The sequence below is a fragment of the Camelus dromedarius genome, chromosome 17 (assembly GCF_036321535.1).
Source record: "Camelus dromedarius isolate mCamDro1 chromosome 17, mCamDro1.pat, whole genome shotgun sequence".
Classification (NCBI taxonomy): domain Eukaryota; kingdom Metazoa; phylum Chordata; class Mammalia; order Artiodactyla; family Camelidae; genus Camelus; species Camelus dromedarius.
In genome coordinates, this window is record NC_087452.1 from 41,048,612 (window position 1) to 41,071,754 (window position 23,143).

A 23,143-nucleotide genomic window follows, 5' to 3' on the forward strand; every position below is an offset into this window, starting at 1 on the left:
AGTCATGTTCAGTCTGAGAAAAAAGGATCACTAGAAGTGAGTGAGTGAAGGGAAGAAGAAGAAATGAAATATAAGAAAACAAGAAAGGACAACATCTCCAGAGTCTCCGAATTGGAAGACAGCATGATGTGTTCAAGCATCTGACAGTGGCCCAGTATCTGTGGGGCATGGAGATAGCTATATTTTTTTTATAAAGTTAGGATCAATATAGTGTCATAATCCACATAATAGAACAACCTATTACTAATACCTTTGTAGGAAAATGTTTTTAAAACATTTTGTTATAGAAATTCAAGCATACACCAAATTGGAAAGAATAGGATAATAAATCCTTACCTTCTCCAATTTCACAATTATCTATTTGTGGCCAGTCTTGTTTCATCTTCATCCTCTCCTTCTTAGACTATTCTGCAGCAAATCCCAGACATCATGTCATTCCATCCGTAAATACTCTGGAAGCTTCATCTTTTGAGGCAGTTATTCAGATGCCATGGCCTGGATGGACCACAAGCATCTTGAAGAGGTTGCTGGGGCAGAAGAAGAACCATCCTCCCCTCCTTCCCTCTACGGAGACATTGTGATGCCCAAACCTTCCAGCCTCCACCCTTCTACCGAGGTATGCCTTAGAGCAGGGGTGTCGGCCCTCCTTGGCCTGTTTCTTCCAAGGTTTTAGCTCCTGTAGGGAGAGACCAAGACTTCATAAGAGCTGATTCATAAGAACTTATTCCTAACCTGAAGAAGCTGCTTTTTGTTTGACTTGGGAAATTTTGAATAAATGAAGTTGTAATGCAATAAAACATTCAGCCAGTTTCCTACAAGGTAGACTGGCCTTGATGGATGACTCCCATGCCAGCCCAGGGTGAGCCAGGCAGCCTCAGAGTAGTCAGGATGGGCTGACCTGTCAGCTTCACTCCCCTCTGCCTTGGTCCCATGACCATGTGGACAGGTTATTTTTCTCCTGCTCTTTTCTTTTACCAAATCTGAGGTTTTAGACCTTTTTTGTAATTTCATTTCAAACCTATGTTTCATAAGACCTGACCGATTACTGAGTATACACAAAAGATGGGAGAATTACTCAAATACATTTTTCAATTAAATTTTTTCAAAATACAAGCAAAACAATTTTAAAGTTTTGGTTGGGGAGGGGGAACAATAATAAATGTGAGTGTTTGTTCTGGGACCAGAACATAGAAACAAGGAAGGCACCATATGAATGAGTGCAGCTCTGCCCTCCTGGGTCAATGGTGGGAAACTGCCTGTCCGGCTCTCCAAGGCAGCCTTGCTAGGGACTGGGACTCTATCTTGGACGCTGGAGGCATTGTAATCTAAAGTGCAGCTTCTTTGCTTCCTCAAGTTTCAGCATTTCCCATGAGATCATTTAAAATCACATTTGTTACTTTACCATCTAATCACACATAAGCATCTCCACCCCCTCCCCACAGCCCGCATCCATCCGAAGAGTGCACTTTCTAGAGCATCCGCAGCCAGGGTGGATCTCGTGACGGGAAATGGGAAGGACACCCAAGAAAGCAGGATGCCTTGCAGTTCCGTGAACAACAGCAAGGTTCCCATCAGACAGGCCGAACCACCTCACTGAGGAGGACAACCAAGTGTAAGTCTTTGCCAAACTGGGGCTCCCGGACGTGCTTCCCCTCCCAGAGTTGCTCACAGCCTCCAAGCAGACGTCAGTTGGAGTATCTTCTTGCTGTGCTTGAGTGTTAAGCTGAGCATCTGTTCCAGGAGCTCATGGTTTCCAGTGGAGGCAGTCTGGGCTAGAAGAGACGATCTCTCACCTAGAAGACAAGATTGAGCAGCAAAGGTTTGACTGTGGGACTTGGGGGCCTGTCTCTGGCTAATGGTGTAAAGATTTATGTTTGGGGCAATATGGGAAGAATTACAGGTTTTGTCCATGATCCAAAAATGAGGCATGTTCTGGAGGCTGTTTGAATCCATTCCCTTCCCCAAACACACATTGTTCTTAGAGAGTAGTTACTGTTAATTTGTTTATATTGACAACTCTCACAGATTCCCTTCCTCTGAAGGATAAGGGGTGGGGGAAATTATGGCTAAATCCAAATACGATCAAAAGTGTATGCCACATCAATGTCAAGTGTACGCTCTTCAAAGAGTCACACGGATATAAAGAGATGTTTTATTAGCATGTGTGATTTCAGAAATTTTACCAAAGCTGTGGTAACAGAGGCCAAATATCCTGAGTGTTGATGAAAACACTTAAAACTAAATAAGAAAGGACATAGAAAGTAGAGAATCCATGGTCTTTGGGTAGGAGGTGAGACATTGCTTTAGAGATAAGTTTTGCTGCAAGTTCAAGGCAACAAGTCCTTTTGTTAGAGAAATATGAGTAAGGTTGAAAGCAGTGGTTTCCACTCTTGGTCACAAATCAGAATAACCTGGAGAACTTTTTAAAAACAGACTCCTGGGCCCCACTCAAATCCTACTGAATCTTAAGTTCTAGGAGTGAACACTAGGAATCTATATTTTTTTCAGTGCTCTCCAGAACATTCTGATGGGCAAGCAGGTTGAGGAATTCCTGCTTTAAGATTGTGGTGAAAAAGACAAACCAGGTGACCAAGGGTGTTTTCCAAGCCTCTGGGGAGCATTTATACATGTTTAGAGAGGATGACAACAGGTAGATCTAAAGCCACCTCTGCTTTGGTTTTAGCCCCAAATCTGCAATTCGAAAGAATGACTCATTCAGAAATTTCTATGGTTCTGGCTCTGTTTGGCTTATTTTCCCCTCATAGTTTAAGTGCACTTAGTGTACATTTGATTCTTGATCATGATTTACTCTTTGAGATTACCTGCTTGGATGAGTGCCAGAAAAAGAGAGAACAGTCTGCTATGATTTTAAAACGCAAGCTTTATTGAACTTGCAGAATGAAGGAGGTAGAAGCAACCACACATATGTATTTTGAGTAACAGCAGCCTAAAAGGTGAGCTTCTAGCCGCCTGGTGTGGGAGGAAGGCGGAAATGACAGAGCAAAATGAATTGCTTTTAGTTTGATGGAAGAATTTGTTTTGAAATGGCGTAAAGTTGGTTTCAAATGTTAGGAGGATCTTAGACTGGTCTTAGGAAGTAATTTGCTGGTTCCCTGTCCACTCACTTAGCAATTAAATAATGGTGATGATAATAATAATAATAATGAACAAGCATTTAAAGTGAAAAATTAGCATTTTTTGCCCCAGATATATGTAAGGGTAGATATCTGCAAGGATGGTTTTAAGGAAATCATTATCAGAAGGAAATGGAAAAAGAGAAGGGTCTGTAATGGTAAATGGGGGATAAGGTGTCTTTCTCAAATAAATATTGCCAAGGAAATGCTGTTCTGGGAGGAGAAGAACCAGTGATCGCCCACTCTGGGCGTGCATTCCCTTGTGTCAGAGCCCAGCCAAGTCAAAAAGACTCCTGAGACCTCAGCTTTTTATGAGCAGCAGCCTCCTGCTTTCCATTAGCTCCCCATCTCCCAGAACAGACCCATCCTACATCCCATGTACAAACCATCACCATGTGCGTGGGGTCCGTACCTCCGGATCCCATGAAGGAAACGCCGCCCCTTCCTCCCATGACTGCTGTGCCTGTCCTCATGCGTTCCTCATCGTTGGGCTCACCCTTTCTGCCTAATCACTTCCTGCCCAGATCTCACCTGTCCTTCAAAGCCCTGGAAAGACCTCATTCTCCTAAAAGACGCAGTGCCCTCTCTCCCCTTCTCTGCTTCTGCTTCACAGCTTCATTTACATTTCTTTGTATGGTGTGTGCCCACCAGAGTGAGTTTCTGAATGGCAGAGTCTCAGCCTTCTTGATTTTTATACCCCCATCACAACTCTGTACACACCAGCAGCTCAGTAAGTGCTTCCTGAATAAAAATCATAGCTTGGGGTTCTGGGTCATATGGGAAGAAGATTCAAACATAGTAGCACCTTCTCCCACTCTCCCGCTTCAAGCAAATGTGTTCTCTCCCTTGCCTTCTGGCATCAATTCTGGGAGGCTTAGAACTCTTTGTCCTTTGGGAAGATGTCACTGTGGTCTGTCTTACTTATTAGACCCCATGGTCACTCCTCTCTCCTTGCTAGTCATTGTCATGCCTTCCCCTGGTTCTCCAAAGAGGACTGGAGTCATGTTTCATGGACTGGAGTCATGTTTCATGAACTGGATCAGAAGAGCGGGAAGAGGTAATAGTGACCACAGGCAGGTGGAGAGTACAGGGACTAAGAGCACAGGCCTCCTGGAGGAGCCAGACCTTGGATAGTGTCCCAGCTTTGCTATTTATTAGCACATTAGGCAACTCTCCCCACTCCCTTTTGTGTCTTCAGCTGTGAAATGGCCGTAATACCTACTTCATGAGACGATCATGAGGTTCAAACAGGGGGATGTATAAAGGACTTAGTAAGGGCTGTTAGTTACTATTTCTCTTATTATTTAGTCCATTGCCCTCATTTTATAGTTAAAGAAACTGAGACTTGGAATTTCAGTTTCAGTGACTTATTCTCAAAGCCCACCCATCATTCAAGGTCCCATAGCTGGTTACTGGCACAGGGAGCAGGAACCAGGTTCCCTGCCACTTGGGAGGCATTCTCCTTGCCACATGGCACTGACTGGCTCTGAGGTGACAGGAGGGGAGCTCTACTGAAATGCTTTGTTCACACTCTGCAGGGAGGGGCCGAGGCACTCAAAGCCGAGTACGAATGCATCGGCAGGTGTGAGCTTGACCTTGTGTTAGACACAGTCCTACGGAAAGGAGGTGGACTGAGTCGTGCTAGTAGTAGTATTGTTGTTACTGCTATTATTATTATTATTATTATTATTATTATTATTATTATCATTATTATCATTATTATTGTTATTATTACTCTGTGGTGCTCACAGAACTGACTGGCAGGACAAATCAGAGATGCTTAAAGGAGACAGGATTTGAGGGAGGCCCTGAAGAGTGGGTGGGCTTTTGATAGATGAAGAAGAGAGAAGTGCAGGGCAAGGAGACATAGGCAAAGGATCTGAGATACCTAAGAAAGTGCCGACCCTGATGACAGAAATCAGAATAGTGGTGAACAGGGGAGTCTTCTGGGGTGCAGGTAATGTTCTGTATCTTGGTCTTGGGAGTAGTTACACAGGTGTTTGCAGAAGTTAAAAAAAAAAGCATCAAACTGTAAACTTAAGGTTAGATCCCCTTATTTCATGTATGTATATTATCCCTCTATTGAAAGAAATCACCAGTAATAATCCCCAAAAGAATCAGTGCAAATGTTTTTTTTTCTTTACCTTCTGGGCAGAACAGATAAGAATAATGACTTAGGTCCCCAGTAGGCTCTGACCTTGGCTACGTCAACCTCAAGGCTTTAGTGCCTAATCTATAGAAATGGGTTAATAATAGGGTTATCTCTGAACGTCCAGGCTGGCCAGCTGGTTCAGCATTTGTCCAGACACTGCACTGTATCTCCTGCTCCCATCTATTCCAGTCCTAGCTCTGGAACATCAGCCTGAGGGCAGGAGAAAGGGAACCCTGGGGAAACTGACAGCGTGGGTGCCGGAATGTAAAAAGCACTGCATTTATCTGGGTTGTCCCAGCTGTGCCTCTTTCTAGCTGGAGGACTCAGGCAAATTCCATCATCCACCCGAGTCTCAGATTCTTCATCTGTTGACTAGAGATAGTTGTACTTCAAGGAGACTGTGAGGTTTGATGTGAAATCAGACGGATTGTGTAGCACTTCTGGGTCAACTACCTAATAATTATGTTCTCTTGGGAAATAATAATATTAACAGCAAAATTAATATATGCTTCCTATGTTCCAGTCATTGTTCTTAAGACTATATAGCAGTGTTGTTCTAAGCACTTATTTAATTCTCATGATTACCTCACAGTGCTGTTAGTATGCCTGTTTATGGATGAGAAAACTGGGGACACAAAAGTTCAGTAAACTTCCCAGTGTCGCACAGCTAGAAATGTGTAGAGTGGGGATTTTAACTCAGATAGTCTGGCTCTAGAATCCAAGAATTTAACCATTACACTCTGTTGCCTCTCTACATATTGGCTTCTTACCCCCCACAATGGGAAATATTTTATTATATTGAAGGAGAGGTAAAAATGCATTAAAAGTTTTAGAAGGCTCAAATAATAGATGAAATCACATAGTGCATTTTGAGAGATCTGAAACACTAACCATGTGCCATATAGGTTTTTAAGTGTGACTATTTCATTGAGGCCCCATTTTAACCTAATGACAACGTTTCATGCTGTACACTGTGCAAGGCACTGGGTGGGGGACACAGCTGTGGACAGAATGAATTTGTTTCTGCCCTCAAAGGCCTTACAGTCTACTGGGGCAGACAGATATTAAACAAACATACAAATAAGGAGAATTATAAACTGTGATAAGTATTAAGACAGAATAGGATTCTTTGGGAGAGCATCTTGAAGGCATCTAATTTAGAAAGGCAAGATCAAGGAAGGCCTCTCTGAGGAAGTGACATTTAAGCAGTGACCTGAAAGGAGATAGGCTATTTTTGTCATTTGCCATTTGAGAGCAGAATTTTAGGGCCAAATCAGAATGTGATTTGTGGACAAAAGGCGGATTCCTTCAATGTCCAGAGCCACACAGCAGCACAGGATTTTCTGAGTACCTTTTGCTTCCCTGGAATAAATGAATGGACTGCATTATATTAGTTGGCATTGGCATAATATTCACAGCGCTCTTGCCTTAGAAACTTGTCCAAAACCCATTTCTACCTGTCAGAATTTGCATATATTTTCTTTTGAAACTTAGCAACAAAAAAGGGGGATTATTGTTCACAAGAAACATATTTGACTCTGAAATAATTAATGTTTAAGAAGAAGATGAACAACCATAGAATTGCTTCATTGGAAGGGGGCCTTATATAATTACTGATGCTTTTAGGAGGTGTTCAGCCAAGGCCAGACCCAGAGAGAAAGTGCTCCAGTGGGAGCTGTCAGCCTAGGTGTGAATTTGCATATTCTTTTAGGTCCCTGAGCACACAGTGCACTTGTGCCTTTCCCAGCTACAGTATGTGACATACATACTATGACACATGCAGTCATAAAAAACACTCTACAAACAGTCTCCTGCAGGAAGCCTTCACCAGTTTCTCCCATTTATGTGATGTGTCTTCAGTACCCTCCGGCACTTGTCTTTATGGCTTAAAAGCCCATTGTCAGAACCACATAATATAGCCTATGTGTTTTTTTCTAGTTGTTTCCTAATTGTTAGGGTTTCTTTTCTCCCTGAGAAGACTCAAAAGTCTCTAAAGCAAGAAACATGGCTTTTTGTCAAGATGGAAGGGCCTCAGTGTACATCGAGACCAATTCCCTCATTGTACAAATGAGAAAACAAATCCAGAGAGAGAAGATACCTGAAGACTGAGCAAGGTTTATTACAGATCTGTGGCTGGGATTCCAGTCTTCTAACTTCTAGCCCAGTGCTCTTTCCTCTGCACCACACCATCTTCCACAACACCCGTGAGTGCTAAATGCACAGTAAGCCTTTAGCAATGACTGAGAATGGAAGAATTCTAAGTATTCCTGACTCACCTTGCAACCTCCAGCAGCTCAGCTGAGCACTTCCAGGCTATGGCAGTTTCCAAAGAGAATCCCTAAAGCTCAAAGGCCTAAGGCCATGCTCACATTTGACTGGAGCCAAGAGATCACAGATCTGTTGTCTCCCATTCCCTAGAGAGTCAAGAACCAAAATAAATAAGAAGGACAATCATCTTCTTCCTCCAGGAGTAGTATCCAGAAGGCAACTGAACAGATCAGTCATGTCAAGGAGAAGTACTTCCGGCAGGTGCATGACCAAACCCAGTCCTGATGTTTGCTGTTGCAGTCAACCTGTCTTCATGGAACCTACTTAAGCCTTAACTAGACAAAACCTTGGTTTCCTCATAAGAGCACACTCAGAGTGAGTCAAAGTCATAGCATTATTTCCAGATTCATAAGACACCAGCAGTCACAAAACTCACCTCAGAGTACTTTCTCATCTTCCTGTGTGGTAACTGCTTCTCAGAGACAAACAACAACAGCAACAACAAAAACCTCATATCAGAAACCAAGTCAGCAGAAGGTCCGGGACTGAACCCAGGTCTCCCCACTCCTAAATCATAGTTCTTTCTGTTGTATTGCAACGACTCTCTCTTGGTAAATGTAATTGAATTCTCTTTCAGTCGTCTTCTCCCCACTTCAGCCTTCTTGCCTCCACATATAGCTCCAGGCTCCTCTCTCTACACCAGAGAAGCCCAGTCAGGCTCAGCTTGTCTGGGGAGTGGGAACAATCTTTTCCACACCAAGGTCAAATCAGGCACGCTGACAACAAAAATTCTAGACTGAACAATCATGGGTCACATTCATCACCCTCCTTTAAAACAGCCTGTCTGCAAGAAAGTCAGCACCATTCACTCAAATATTTATCAAACACTTACATGTGTCACCTTATTCTAGGTACTAATAGTAAAGCAGGGGGAGAGATAGGCATGGTCTCTGGCCTGAGGGAGCTTACTTCCTAACATTGGAGCAGATGCTGAACAGATAATTACTGAAATCATTGGCAACCATGACAGTACAGGCTGCCATGCAAATGAGTGAAAAAGAAAACTAGTCTAGTCCAGAGGGTCAGGAAAGGCTGCTGTAAAAAAGTGATATTTAAGCCAAACTGAAGGAAAAATAGAAGCGAGTCAGGAAAGAAAAGAAAAAAAATTATTGAGAGAAAAAAATGCATGTGTAAAGCTATCAAAGCAGAAGGAACTTGGTGAGTTTGTCATTGAAGGAATACCAGGGTAGCTACTGGGAGGAAGGCAAGGGAAAGAGTGATGTGGAAGGAGATATGGGAAGGGACCAGACCATGCTCGGCCTTACATGTGATGTGAATGAATTTAGACACTGTCGTGAGGGCATAGGAAGCCTTTGAAAGGTGTAGTCAGAGGAGCTTATAATCAGATTTACATTTTAAAAATGATTATGATGGTTGCTGTGTATGTAGGCAAAATAGAATATTCAGAGAGACCAGATAATAACTAAGCACAGAGGTCAGATAAAAGATGGATGGGCTTAAAGAGTGAGGGAGAGCTAGAGAGCCTATGGGTTTATGATGTATGTGCATCTAGGTGCTTGATGGTGCTATTTAACAAAATAAGGAAGAGGAAGAAGCCAGTTTAGATGAAGGAGATATCCAAAAAGAAGAGGCAGGTAGTCAGGACTGGCACAAAAGAGAAGTTTGAGTGGAAGTTAAATCCATGTGAAAAGATCATATTTCCATTAGAGGAGTTACAGAAGAGGGCTAGGACAGAACCCCAAGAAGCTCCAATATTTAACAGCCAGGTAGAAAATAAGTCTTCAATGAAGTCTCAGATGGAACAAAGAGAAAGAATTTCAAGAAAAAGAGAGTGGTTAACTGTGTCAAGTCCTGCTGAGAACAAAATAAGTCAAGATCTAAAAGTTCATCTGGATTTGGTACCCTGGAGGTCATTTATAACTTAGATAAAGCTTTGGTGAAAGAGAGAGACATATTAGAGTGTGTTGAAGAGTAATGCCATGTATTAAAGGATGCATTTGCCGTGATGTCCTTTATGAAATTATGTCATCTAGTTAAGTCTGATGCTAGAAGACCCCAACATCCCTAAAAACCCTTAATCAGTTATGCAGTTGACATCCAGGAATTTACAAATGGCAAAAAATCGTCTATGTGGTGATTTTAGTATTCTTGTTGAATCAAGCTTGCACTTTATCCTTAGAAAGTGTTTAGCTTTCTTAAATATACCTGGGCATGTGTAAGCCACAGTTTTAAAAATTATGAGGACTCCCAGTGCTTGCCAGGTTCCCTCACCCAAGAATTCTGAAGGTTTGTTAATGATACACTCTGATAGAGACCTGTTGGATAGGATAAGAATTCTGTTGGGAGAGGGTATCAGAAATAGGAGAAAGATAAAAGATTTTATATGTTTTTAATAAAAACACTTATCCCTAGCATGCATTCCCTTCAAATTATTAAGTATATTGTAATTTGCATTATCTCATTAAATAGACATTTTAATTTGGGGCAGCTGAATCATATTCAAAAGTATTTATATACTAAAGGTTTGGCATGGAGAAATAAAGTAGAAACATTATGAGTTTTTTAGGAGGGAAGGTAATTAGGTTTATTCATCTATTTACTTAATGGAGGTACTGGGTGTTGAACCCAGGAACTCATGCATGCTAGGCATGCACTCTACCACTGAGCTATACCCTCCCCTCCATGAGTTTTTATATTGTGTTTAATTGTAAATGACCTCACATGTTTAGTTTGTATTCTGAGAACTAGTGGTAGGGAATTGAAATAGGCTAAGTGGCTATTGGCTATTAAATCGCACGTGTAATGGGGAATATTAAAGTTACGTTGTGCATTTGCACAGCACTTAGCTTTCAAAATGCTTTCACATATATTGTTTGATTCTCCCAACAACAGTGTCAGATTAGGAGGGCAGATGTTATTGTCTGCAGTTCACAAATTATAGAAATAAGGGTAAGACAACCAATTCCAGTGCTATTTTAACAAAATCACACTATCTCTCTGGTTTTTCTTTTTTTTAGTAGTTATAACTTGAAGTCTCTAATACTGACTCAATCCAGCATCCTGAGTTTCTGGGTCCATAACACTCCCACATCATGTGATGAAGAACTTGTTTCTTTCCTTACTGACAAAAATATTTCCCCTCATTCTGATTCTGTTTTCATTAGGTTGGGGTTGGGATACAAAGACCCTTGAGAAAAGAATATTTTCCTCCTCTTCAGCTTTGTTTGGATCTCTGTTCTAGTGGGCAGAGATGTTTTGATTAAATTATTGCTAGGCACTTTCCCCCCAAACTCCCACATTTCTTTCTTCCTTGAATTACTCCTTTATTTCACTGTATCCCCCACAGAAGTTTGATTATTCTCAGAACTTTATCCTGGCACACTCATCGAGCACTACAAACAGGTCAGTTACTTACCAAGCCTCATAGAATTCCATTCCCACTCAGCTCTCACCCATCCCCACAGGTCTTGGTCAGCACCACGGACAGCTCAAGGGCACACTCGGCACTCCCTTGCTCTTTCAGCACCACGAACAGTGCATGCCATTTTTCTCCACACTGTAAATACTTAGCTAGCTATTATCTCTCAATCATTTTGAGGTAAATTATGCTCTGCAAGGATCCCATAGCCCCATTCCTTTAGCACCAGGGGCAACTCAGGGCTATTCAACTTCAAAGACAGCTTAGACATATTTTTCTGATGTCCCAGATAGCTGAGGCTCAATCTCCAGTGACTAGGCAGGACCATGGACAATGTGGTCTCACTTTCGTCACCACAGTTTATTGCACTTTCCCAGTGGCATCATACTTCAAACTCTATCTCTTCTCTGGACAGCTTACCCACATGTCCAGTTTCCCTGTTGCTCCAATCAGATGCCTACAATTAAAATTTTCAGGGCAATGGACAGCTCAGCTGGACATATGTCAGTATCACCAACTATCTAAAATGCTGACATTTGGGGACTACACTAAGTCTTGACTAGTCTGGCCACAGCCCTCAAAACAGGGACATTTAATTCCACGCTCCCATTAGCATGGAGAGCCCAACAATATCCCCAGTGCTAAAGCTAGCTAGGCTGCTCATTCCACTAACTAAAGAGCCTAACCACACTGTCAGCACCATGCACAACACAGTTTCACTCAGATCTGTCAGTAGCTTGGTTTCTATTTCTCAGCACCAGCTTAGTCACATTTACAATCCACCCATGAAAGGTCCAAACCACATTCTTAGTCCTAGTGACATCCTGATGACAAGCTTGCTGCTCCACCAGGCAGCCAAGTCACAGATGCAGAACCTGACGCAGCTCACTATCATGGTCCTGCTCTTTGGGTACCCTCATAATTAGTTTAATCATGTTTGTAATTACACCCATATACCAACCACTCTCTTTCAGCAACTGAAGCAATCTAGTCACATTATTTCTGCTCCACAGTACTATTCACACTCCCCCAGAATCCCCATGACTAAAACCATTCCCGTTACTAGAATAAGACTCGGCAATTCTTAAAACTTTTCTTCCTGCTTTTCTACAACATTGACAGGTCCTTGTTCTTCCTTTCTGGCTACAGCACCTCTGTAATGTTCAGCACCTCTTCACCCCTACATCCCTCCAGGGTACAGCCCTCACTGTTCTCCTTCCACCTTGAAAAACAAATTTAATCAAATTAGGGTGGATTTTAGGAATGCCCACCTTAAGTTGTTAGTGAACAGAAAATGCTTTTTTCCCCAGTAACATGGTATATGGTCAGTTTCTACCCACCCTGGTCTCACAGCCCAGGTCCTAGTGCTGTCTCTTCCTTGTTTTCCTAAAACTCAATTCTGGTGGTAGATAAAAATCTCTAGCAGTGTTCTATAAACCTCGGGTACATAGCCAGTCAGGATTTATTCATTCATTTATTCCACAAATATTTGTTGACCACCTAGTATGTGCCAAACACTGTTCTGAGTGTTAATGGTTCAATAGTTAACCAAACAGACAAAATCCACAATATTGGGGAGCAAAAAAATCTGGTTGAAGGAGTTAGATTGTAAACAAATAAAATGTTAATATTAGTTGATTAAAAGTAGATTATGTGGAAACATGAAGAGAAGTAAAGGGATAGAGAGTGGCCAGGGACTGTTGTTGGGGGGGACCTGGTCAGGGGAAGCTTCCCTAAAAGGGTGATATTTGAATGAGCCATGTGGTTATAAATGGGAAGAGAATACCAGGCAGAGATAGCAGCAAAACCTTGAGGCAAGACTGTGTTCAATGCACCCAACAAACCAGCAAGGTAGTCTATGGGACTGGGCTAGGGAGCAATGGAGAGAATAGTATGAGGTGAGCGCAGGGATAAAATTATGGGAACACACTTCAGAGCATGTTTTTAAAGGATCACTCTTACTGATTCAAAAGTATAGGCTACGTGGATTTGAGAGAATGCTAGCAGTGAGACACATTGAGAAGACAGAAAAGCAGCCCAGGAAAGGGATGATGATGAATGGAGGTGGCAGTGGAGGTGGGTGATTAGTGGTTTCGAGTATGGTAGTAGCCACAGCTGTGATGTGAAGCAGACAGCTACACTTCAGAAACAGGGTTATTAGAATTTTCTGAGGGACAAATTTGAGATTTGAGAAGGAAAGGTAACAGCTAATTCTGAAGTTTCAAGACTTGGGCATGAACCACTGGAAGGATAAAGTTTTGATTTATTGAATTGAAAATGACTAAAACAAGATTATACTGTATAGCACAGGGAAATATACACAAGATTTTATGGTAGCTCACAGAGAAAAAATGTGACAATGTATATATATATATATATATATATATATATATATATATATATATGTTAATGTATAATTGAAAAATTTTGCTCTACACTGGAATTTGACACAACATTGTAAAATTATCATAAATCAATAAAAAATGTTAAAAAAGAAAAGAAAAGAAAATGACTAAGAAAAGAATACATTTAGAATAATGAAATCAATAGGTAGGCTTTATAAATCAATCAGACGTGCAGGTGAGGAGTGATGAGTGGACAGTTGAATTTAAGAATTTGGAATGTAGGTGAAAGGCCCAAGCTGGAGATAATACATTTAGATCTGTGTTTCAAATGTGACCCCAGACTACCCATGTTGTCATAATAACTTCAGTCTTATTCTTCTCTGAAAAGTGTCTGCCTGGGACACTGGCCAGAAAAGTTGGCTGAGACCCAGAGCTACATTTAAGCTCCCAAAGGTTATAGCTCTATAACTTGTTCACTTTGTATCCCCAGAATCTAAAACAGTGTCTGGCATAATGGAGGAAGACTTGAGGCAGAAAGAAGCATAAAGGAGGACCCTTAGGTTTCCATATTAGAAAAACTGTTATGTAGTTTGAGATAGGCAACACAGAAGAAGATGGAGTAGAGATACTATCCTGGGAGACAATGATTTGAGCTGTCTATAGAGCACTTAAGAGTATATATACAAAGGCATTGGATTAGTGGGTCTGGAGCTCAGGAGAAATGTGAGATTTAGGAGTCACCTGCATGAAATGATAACTTTGGTTGTATATAAGTAGATGAGAATGACCACAAGAAGCATGAGGAGATGTAATCCTATAAGGGATAGGAGGCTGACACTTTCACCTAGTAATCAGGCTCTGGAAAAACTGTAATTATCTGTTTGCCCACATCGTATCTGCCATACAGAGACAAATGCTACATTAGTGGAGAACATCCTCTATTGGATTTTTAAGAGCCTCAGTGAGCTATATAAGACAAAAAGAGGCTCCTTAAAAACCTCACCAAATCTGAATGCATTCAGTTTAGTCCCAGAGACCTCCAATGATGCCCCAGTCAGTAGGATTCCAGAGCTGCTTCAGCCAGCCAGACTGTCCCAGAAATGGGAGAACACTGGATATGGACTCAAAAGACTCAGAGACAAACTTGTTTAGTCCAGTTAGTATCTTTATAACTTATAATTAGCACAGACCCTAGTGGTTCTTCATTCTCATACAGAAGAAAATACCTTCTATCTACTCTTAAGGATTTCTGTGGGGATTAAAAGAGATAATTATGCCCACTGCTATTGTTCCTATGGATTGATGAATTAAATAGTTCTTCTCATGAGTCTCAGCCATCTTTGTGATCAACTCAGATTTGCTGTATGATCAGAGAAATATTTTTCCTAGTAAGAACAACAGAAGCTAGGAGAAAGCACACTCTGTCCTGCTAAGATGTTCTAATACCCAATTCCAATATGTGTGTGTCTGTGTTTCCAGGGAGGTGGGATGGTGTTTCCGCCCCACCACCACCAGGAGCAATTCTCCAGACACCAGCTGTATGTCCTACAATTCAACTCAATTCAGACATTATCTACCTGGAGGTAGCATCAAGGGTTAAAAACTCACAAGACTTCTTCTGCCTCCCAATCTTCAGACAACAATTACAAGCCCGGGTTTGTTACCTTGGCTTCTGACCAGCTGGCTAAAAATCAGTGGTTCCCATGACCCCCTCCTTGAGTTTGATTAATTCACTAGAGAAGCTCAAAGAACTTAGATAAACATTTTACTTACTGGATTATTAGTTTATTATAACTCTCAACCCATGAGGGGTGGGACTGGTAGATAAAACCTCAATATCCTTATCCTTCAGTGAAACAGTTCTGAGCCCTGGTTGCCCACAAGAGTAATCTGATTGTAAAAATACTGTTGGCTTTCTTCTTTCTTACCTTTCCACTCATCTTTGAGTTTCCTGGAATTAACTCTCAAACTGCTTGCACCCAAATGTCTCTCTCAGGATGCCATGTAAAATCACTGGGCAATAGGTGGAAAGAGACAGAGCACTGTGATCAAAGGATTGCAATTCCAGAGCTCTCTCCTGATTGGAAAATCTTGGGAGAAGAATTAGACCATTGTACCTATATCACATCACTACAAATTCCCACCTGTGAATATAATTCCACCTTCTAACACTGAAAACAACTGTGTCCTTGGCCATTCAACAGAATTATTACAGACATTTGGCATCAAGTCAGCCTTATGATTGAGTCTGCTTTGACCCCACGCTCCAGTTCTAGCACCTGGAATTCTGGCTTAGTCCTGCACTTAATCTTCAACATTTCATTCCAGTGTCACTGAGAGAGTTCTTGCCTTGTTCCTGTGTAACTGAGTCCTGAGATGTAAGTTTGTTTCTGACATATAAGTAGCTCTTCTCCCCTAGACAAAGAAGAGAAAGTTAGCTTAGCTCTTGTTGCTCAGAAGGGAAGAATTAAAGACACTGATGGGATTCAATCAAGTCAACACCCTTTGAGTGACCATCACATAAAAACATCACATGAATCAGGACATGAGCATGAAGCACACAGAACTTCTAGGATAGAATACAGATGTTCAGTCCTGTAATGTAGATAAACTTTGGGAAGTTCCTTAATAGATCAAGTACAAATGGGTAGAAGGCAGAGAAGTGAAAAGGAGGAAGAGAAAGTTTCCTGGAGAAAGTCATGGAAGGCATTAATGAAGAGGAGTGATGTCAGAGAATTGAGGGCTTCTCCTAGAAGCACAGTACATAGAACTGGCAGCAGTGACCAGGGTCTTCATCACAGGGATATAGTTTCAAGAGCTGTCTCTGCCAGCATCTCCTTGACTTTGGGGTGTGCTAGCCAAAAATGTCAGTAGACTCAGTAATCTCTTTGATTCCGTGTCTTCCTATGATTGGATTTGTGGGTTTTGCTGTATTTTTCTAAACAAAACAGTCTTTAGTTTTTTCAGTTTCTGAACTTTATATTCGTTTAACATTATTCATTTAGCAAATACCTGCTGAGTATTTCCTAAATGCCAGACACTATGTTAGGACCTGGAGTATCAATGCTGAAAAAGATAAATTGTTCCCTCACTGAGCTTACAATTTAGTTAGAGAAATAGAAAAGCAAACAGCAATTACAAATCACAGGTTTATAGAGAAAATGCAGTGAGTTATGGGAGCATGAAATGGGGACCCTAACACAGACTTCATATAGGGGTAGAAATAGAGGAGTTATCTAGAAACCAAGAGTTAAAGAATGACAGGGTATTAATCAGGCAAAGCAGGGTGTGGGAATAATTTCAGACAAAGGAAATAGAACATAGAAAGGTCTTAAAATGAAAAAGAATGGGTCTGGCTCAAGGAGAAACTAATAAAAATAGTATGTCTGGCAATCACAGTGCTAGAGAGTTAAGCACACAGTTTGGGTTATCTTGAGTGCTGTAAAAAGCTTTAGAAGGATTTTAAATAAGAATATATTATAACCATATATGCATTTTGGAAAGATCATTTGGTTACAGTTGGAGAAAAGATGAAAAAGCACTAAAGGGGAAGCAAAATGATGCATAGTGGGTCATTGGATGACAGTGATTGAACCACAAGTATATGATGGAGAGACTAAAGGGACATGGGGAGAAGATACTAAGGAGATGGAATCAGTGGCACTGGATGTCTGATTGGATGTGGGAATGAAATAGAAAGGACACCATGATGATACCTAGGTTGTGAGCAAGTACTGAAATAGGCTATTTGGGGCCATTCACAGAGGGAGAGAGCCTTAGAGGAGAGGCAGGTACTGATTAGAAAAGGATGAAGAGAGGATAATAAGTTCCGTTTGGGGCATGTTGAGCTTGAGGTGCCCAGTAGACATTCAAGTGGAGATGCCAAATTAGGGTCTGAGCCCCATGGACATAATGAGAGCTGGAGATAAAGACTCAGGAGTCATCTGCAGATATATGAGAACTGAAGCCATGGGTATGGATGAAATGCTCTCAGGAGATGGTGTCAGACAGACCCAGGATGGAGTACCTGTCCTGCCACTTACTAACATTGTGATCTTGGGAAAGTCAACTTTGCCACTCTGGTTTCTCATTTATATATTAGAGGTAATACCTCATTGGGTACAGTGATAATTAATATGTTAATGCATGCAAATTTCTTAATCCAGAATCTGGAACGTAGTAGGTCTCTGCAAATGCTAGGTATTATCAGTGCTGTTGATGTTATTATTATTACCATTATTCAAAAATTTAAAAAGCATAATGTAGAGCCCCAAGAGTCATAGTCACATATGGGAGAAAGTGAGGAAAAGGAGATTGAGTGTGTCACAGCAGTTGAGGACAGACTGTGGTTAAAGAAGGAGGAAGTAGTCAAAATAGCCAATAGCCCCATCAAAATCAGAACTGAGAAGTTCCCCCTGAATTCAGGAAGGTCTCTGCTGTCCTTGCAAGGAGGCATTTTAGTGTGTCACTGGACACAGAAGTCAAGCTGCTAAAACTGCAGAATGACCTGAGACAGTGAGTGGAAATGAGCTCTTTATGAAACTCAGTAGAGGATGGAAGGAGAAGAGGGAAGAACTGGACGGGCTGTGTATCAGGTAAAAGTTTTTAAAGCTGAAGGAGACTTAAGCATCTCTAAATGTTGACAGGAAGGAGCCAGCAGAGAGAGAGAAATGAGGTAGTGAGGGGGTAAGATCCAAAGCAGAAGGAAAAGATTGGCCTCAGTCAGAATGAGAGGTGATATTCTCCCGGCTGTGTCAGGAGGAAGGGAGGAAAGGAGCATGTAAACACAGGTAAGCTGGAGGCTTGGGGGGCATGAGGTTGAGGGAGCTGTGTTTCCTTTGTGAGGTAGGGAGCATGATTATTATCTTACTGCAGGAGGAAATGGGAAGTAGTAGTCAGAAAAGATGAACAGTATTTGAAATATCAGACTAGAATAAACTGTTTCCTAGAGAAACCCTATGATTCCCAAGGGGCATCGATGTTCCCCATCACCCTTCAATAGTTCAGATTCAGAGAAACCTGAATTAGACTCATCTAGATTGACCTAGACTTGGTATTTAGGGTAAGGACAGGGGAGTGGTCAAAATGGTAGACCATGGGATCTGATCTGGATGTGGAGAGAAGTATTCAGCTATGGACAAAGAGAAATTAGCCCAGGGGTCCAAATGAAGTTCAGATTGGGGGAGAAACATTGAAAATGTCAATAAATAATAGATTGGAAAAGGCATGTATGTATATGTATGCATTATGGATGACTGAAACGTGTTAATTTCTGTGCACTAGAAATGGACAATTTTTCTTTTTTTGGAACATTTTTTATTGATTTATAATCATTTTACAATGTTGTGTCAAATTCCAGTGTAGAGCACAATTTTTCAGTTATACATGAACATATATATATTCATTGTCACATTTTTTTCTCTGTGAGCTACCATAAGATCTTGTGTATATTTCCCTGTGCTATACAGTATAATCTTGTTTATCTATTCTACATTTTGAAATCCTAGTCTATCCCTTCCCACCCCCCACCCCCTTGGCAACCACAAGTCTCTATTCTATATCTATGAGTCTGTTTCTGTTTTGTATTTATGTTTTGTTTGTTTGTTTTTAGATTTCACATATGAACGATCTCATATGGTATTTTTCTTTCTCTTTCTGGCTTACTTCATTTAGAATGACATTCTCCAGGAGCATCCATGTTGCTGCAAATGGTGTTATGTTGAGAAATGGACACATTTTAAATTGACCATACTTCAATAAAATTTTTTTTAATTTAAAAATATATAAATCAATAATATAAAAATATATTAAAAGTAGGATGAGATTCAAGATAAAGTAGACCATGACCTGAAGTTTTTGATGAATGCAGGAGAGTGACTGCTGTTCAGTGGTCCTAGAAACAAGGAGAGAGGGCAGTATGGTTGAATCTGGTGGGGATGTGTTACAAAGTGATGAAGAGGCAATGACTTGGAAGCTCACAGAGAGTGTAGACATGACTCTGAGTTACCTGGAGTAGGGTGGAATAAACAGCCTCCCCCTGAGCATGCTGCAGGGGCAGTGAGGTCCCGGGGGAGCTCAGTGTAAGTTAAGGAAGTAACTGGAGACAGGTTGGGGAAGAAACTGTTCTATTCTAGCAATCAGGGTGGGAGAGATGGGAGGGAAAGGGCCAGTGGGCACGCTGTTACCTCTCTGTGGTTATGTCCACCCTCCTAAGAGTATAAATTCTTCCTGAAGAAGAATGAGAAGATGGAATTCCCCTTTGGGTCCCCGCAAGCTCCCCACTTCCGTCGATTCACTCCAGAGTCCCTGGTGGCTATTGAAAAACGAATTGCTGCCAAGCAGGCGGCAAAGAAAGTCCAAGAGAAGCCCAAGAAGCAGAAGGACCAAGAAGAGAAGTCTCGGCCACAGCTATGCTTGAAAGCCTGCAACAAGCTGCCCAAGTTCTATGGCAAGCTCCCGGCAGAGCTGGTCGGGGAGCCCTTGGAGGACTTGGACCCCTTCTACAATACACACCGGGTAAGGGCTGCTGGCCGGAACAGCTGTTCTCTGCTCTGGGAGAGGAAGCCTGGGAGCCCTCCTGCACCCTGGCTGATGTGGCTGTAAACTGGACTCCATTAATGAAAAATAGATCTAACTCACCTCCTTGATGCTGTCTTTGAATCTCAATGGTGTTTATGGTAGAGGTTAATTAAACCCCAATCCTCAAAAGCAGTGACAGCTGCTGTGGAGTTTTCAGAGGAATTTGGCTGTTTCCTTGGATGAGTTCTGGCCTCAAATTTTCAGAGGTGTTAGCTCTCTTTGCAAGCAGGGAGCAGAGGTCTTGAGGCTGGTAGGTAGTGGGTAGAGTAAGGAAAGGGAACCAAAATCAGGGTGATTTAAACCAATGGTCCTCGAAGTATGATCTAAAACCCCCTGGGGTTCCCAAAACCTTTCAGGAGTTCAAAAGTATTTCTTAACAATACTTAGATGTCATTTGTCTTTTTCACTCACACTTTTATGAACATGTAATAGTGAACACAGAGGCTATTGATGGAGGATCACATCTGTCTACTAGAATGTATGTTTGTATATGCCTGTGTTTTTAAATTTTCTATGTGTTAAATTTCTAATAGTATACACACACATGCGCGCGCTTATAGACACACACACACACACACACACACACATATACATACACACACGGTATAAGCAAAAAGGTATAAACATTAACCTTTAAAGTCCTAAATAATTTTTAAGAGTATAAAGGGTCCTGAAATCAAAGTTTGTGAACCACTAGTTTAAACAAGAGCTATTTCATGCCAATTATCCAGTTTGTGTTGTATCTTGGATGAAAACAGTGGTGTGTGTGTGTTTGGGAGTTGGGAGGGGCAGGAATGAATCACCTCAAATATGGTTTGTAGAGCAAATTAAAAGGCACTGGAATGTCTTTTCTCTCCTCTCACCTGCTAAAAGCCTGCATCCCCCTAGATGCTCAGAGGAGGGTACAGTACAGGGTGTAAAAGGGGAGACCTAGGAGGTGGAGAACAGAAGGACCATCATAGACCAGGGATGATCCACTAATCAGAAGAGGAATTACATGCAACCAGAACCCCACTCTCCTGCTGCCAGTCCTCACCCTGGGCACGATGCATCTCACCAGCCCCCGGGTCAGCTTCCTGTTCACTGGGCACTCTCAGGAGCCCACCTTGATGCAGTCAGCCATGGGGCTTGGGGTCTTGCTAGGAGGGTGAAGATATGGCTTTTAGTTCCTAATCCTCCCTAACTCCCTGCCCCTCCGTTTGCCTCTCATTGACCCATGGGTTCTCTCTTGAGCCTGAGGTGATCTCACTTATGCTGAAAACCATGGTTGGGGGAGGATGTGTGTTTCTCACTGGAGATCCACCTTCTCTTTTGTTTTGTTGTAGACATTTATGGTGCTCAACAAAGAGAGGACCATTTCACGGTTTAGTGCCACTCGGGCCCTGTGGTTATTCAGCCCTTTCAACCTGATCAGAAGAACAGCCATCAAAGTGTCTGTCCACTCGTATCCTTTGCACAGTTGCCTCTTGCATGTGTTAGAATCAGGCCTTGCCTGCTGTGTCCAGTACCTTCTTCAGGGGTTAACAATAGAGCCTTCCTCCAGTTGAATCCTAAAACAATGAGATCGTTAAATTGAAAAAAGAGTTTGTGGCTTTAATATATTCGACATCGGAATGCAGTCCCAAGACACAGGAGGTGTTCAAGCAACCCACAGGTGGGTTTGGGTTCACCTAGACTAGTCTGGACACATCTGTGGATGCACAACTTGAAAAATATCCTCTTTATGAGGGGAGATTGCTGATGCACCCAGGCACATTCTCACCACACGTGGCCTGCTCTTCCCACAAGGTAATAACCAGTAGGAGGCCCCAAGGCTTCTTTGGGCAAATGAGATGGGTGTGGGTTGTTACTCTGTGCCATTGCCATGATGCGGAGTGGCTGCTTAGTTGGCAAAAGAGCAGCTCTTCCTAGAGGGCAAAGAGAACAGACTGCAATGGGCAGAACGAAGACCATCTCAATGGGACCATATTGGTCATGGGACACTGCCTACGGCACAAGTTACCCCCAAACTACTAGCAGGTTAAACATGTCAGTAATCTGAGGTTCATGCCATTGGGGAATGTAGTCATAATTAGAGACACATTGGTCAAATGTCTGTATTAAATTAATTGCTTTAGGTAGCTTCAGAAGCTGCCTCCAGCTCTTGTTTCTCTTCCCTCCCGCCCCCAAGGCAAGCCAAACTAGGACAAACAAGAGACTTTGGCTTGGTTTCCAAGGATCTTCCCTGGTGACTGTCCAAATTGGAGGTTCCTAATAACAAGTTCAGCCCTGGCTTCTACGAGGTTGATTTGCAAGAACAGTCTTGCCTCAGCTGCCTGGCAGATGGTAGCCAGCCTTTTCTCAGGGAGGGTGCAGTTAAAGGAGCTCTCTCCTTACCCTCTGGGGCAGCTTGCTGGATCGCTGGACAGCACTCAGTGAACTAGCAGACCTGGCACAGTCATCTCACATGGAACTGCACTGCTAGATACAGTTGCATTACATTTTCCCTTTACGTGCTTTATCTTTATTGCCAACTAGTGGGAATTATATTTTCTTCATTCAGTCTTGGCTTTCCTAATGCTGTAGAAGAGTATTTAATGATAATATTAGGCTACCATTTGCTAAATATCTTCCAAGCATCAACATTGTCATAGGTATAGAAACCCCTGAAGAAGGGATTAGCATCCTCATCTTACAGATGATGAAACTGGTACTCAGAGGCGTTAAATTAATTGTCCAGGGTCACACAGCTTGTTATAAGGTCCAGCCTGCCTCTTGCTTAGAGCAGTATCAGCAATAAGGAAGTAGGCAGTTAATGGAAATAAATTAGAGTAATCTATTCTCTCAGTATGTTACCTCTACTTGGGTATTTTTAAAAATATATACAATTACATAAAAATTAGAAATAAAAATAGCAAATATACAAATACCTCTTCATCTATCCTGGTTGAATTACATCTAGTTCACTAAGAAACAACTAATTAGAAATAAAATCCCCTTAAAGAACCAAGTAACCAGTAAATATGCTTTTTGTCTTGAGACTTGATGAGTAAATAATTTCTGGGTGGAGTCACAGCCAGACAGAAAAGCTATTAAGGGTCTCCTCATAAAAATCTGCATTTATATATTTAGATCTCATGAATTTGGTAGCTCCAGTCCCCCAAAATATTCTTCAAGGTATGGAATTCTCAATGTCCTATTATTAATATTTCACCAAAATTATAATTCTAATAAAATTTGCTATGAA

At 41.7% G+C, this 23,143-nt stretch overlaps 1 protein-coding gene and 1 long non-coding RNA gene across 2 annotated transcripts in view; both read left to right on the forward strand.

Annotated features, from left to right (window-relative positions):
* The first annotated feature begins 511 nt into the window (after nt 1–511).
* On the forward strand, nt 512–1,873 carry LOC135323317 (uncharacterized). Its single transcript, XR_010384719.1, has 3 exons — nt 512–616; nt 1,443–1,612; nt 1,741–1,873. It is a non-coding gene; the product is annotated as an uncharacterized LOC135323317 (long non-coding RNA).
* A 17,300-nt stretch (nt 1,874–19,173) lies between these two features.
* The window catches only part of SCN10A (sodium voltage-gated channel alpha subunit 10), a 76,354-nt gene continuing 72,384 nt past the window's right edge, over nt 19,174–23,143 (forward strand). The window contains exons 1-2 of the mRNA XM_031469976.2: nt 19,174–19,854; nt 21,243–21,361. Coding sequence (XP_031325836.2) covers nt 19,585–19,854; nt 21,243–21,361 — 389 coding nt within the window. The 5' untranslated portion in view covers nt 19,174–19,584. The remainder of the gene's footprint in view (nt 19,855–21,242; nt 21,362–23,143) is intronic.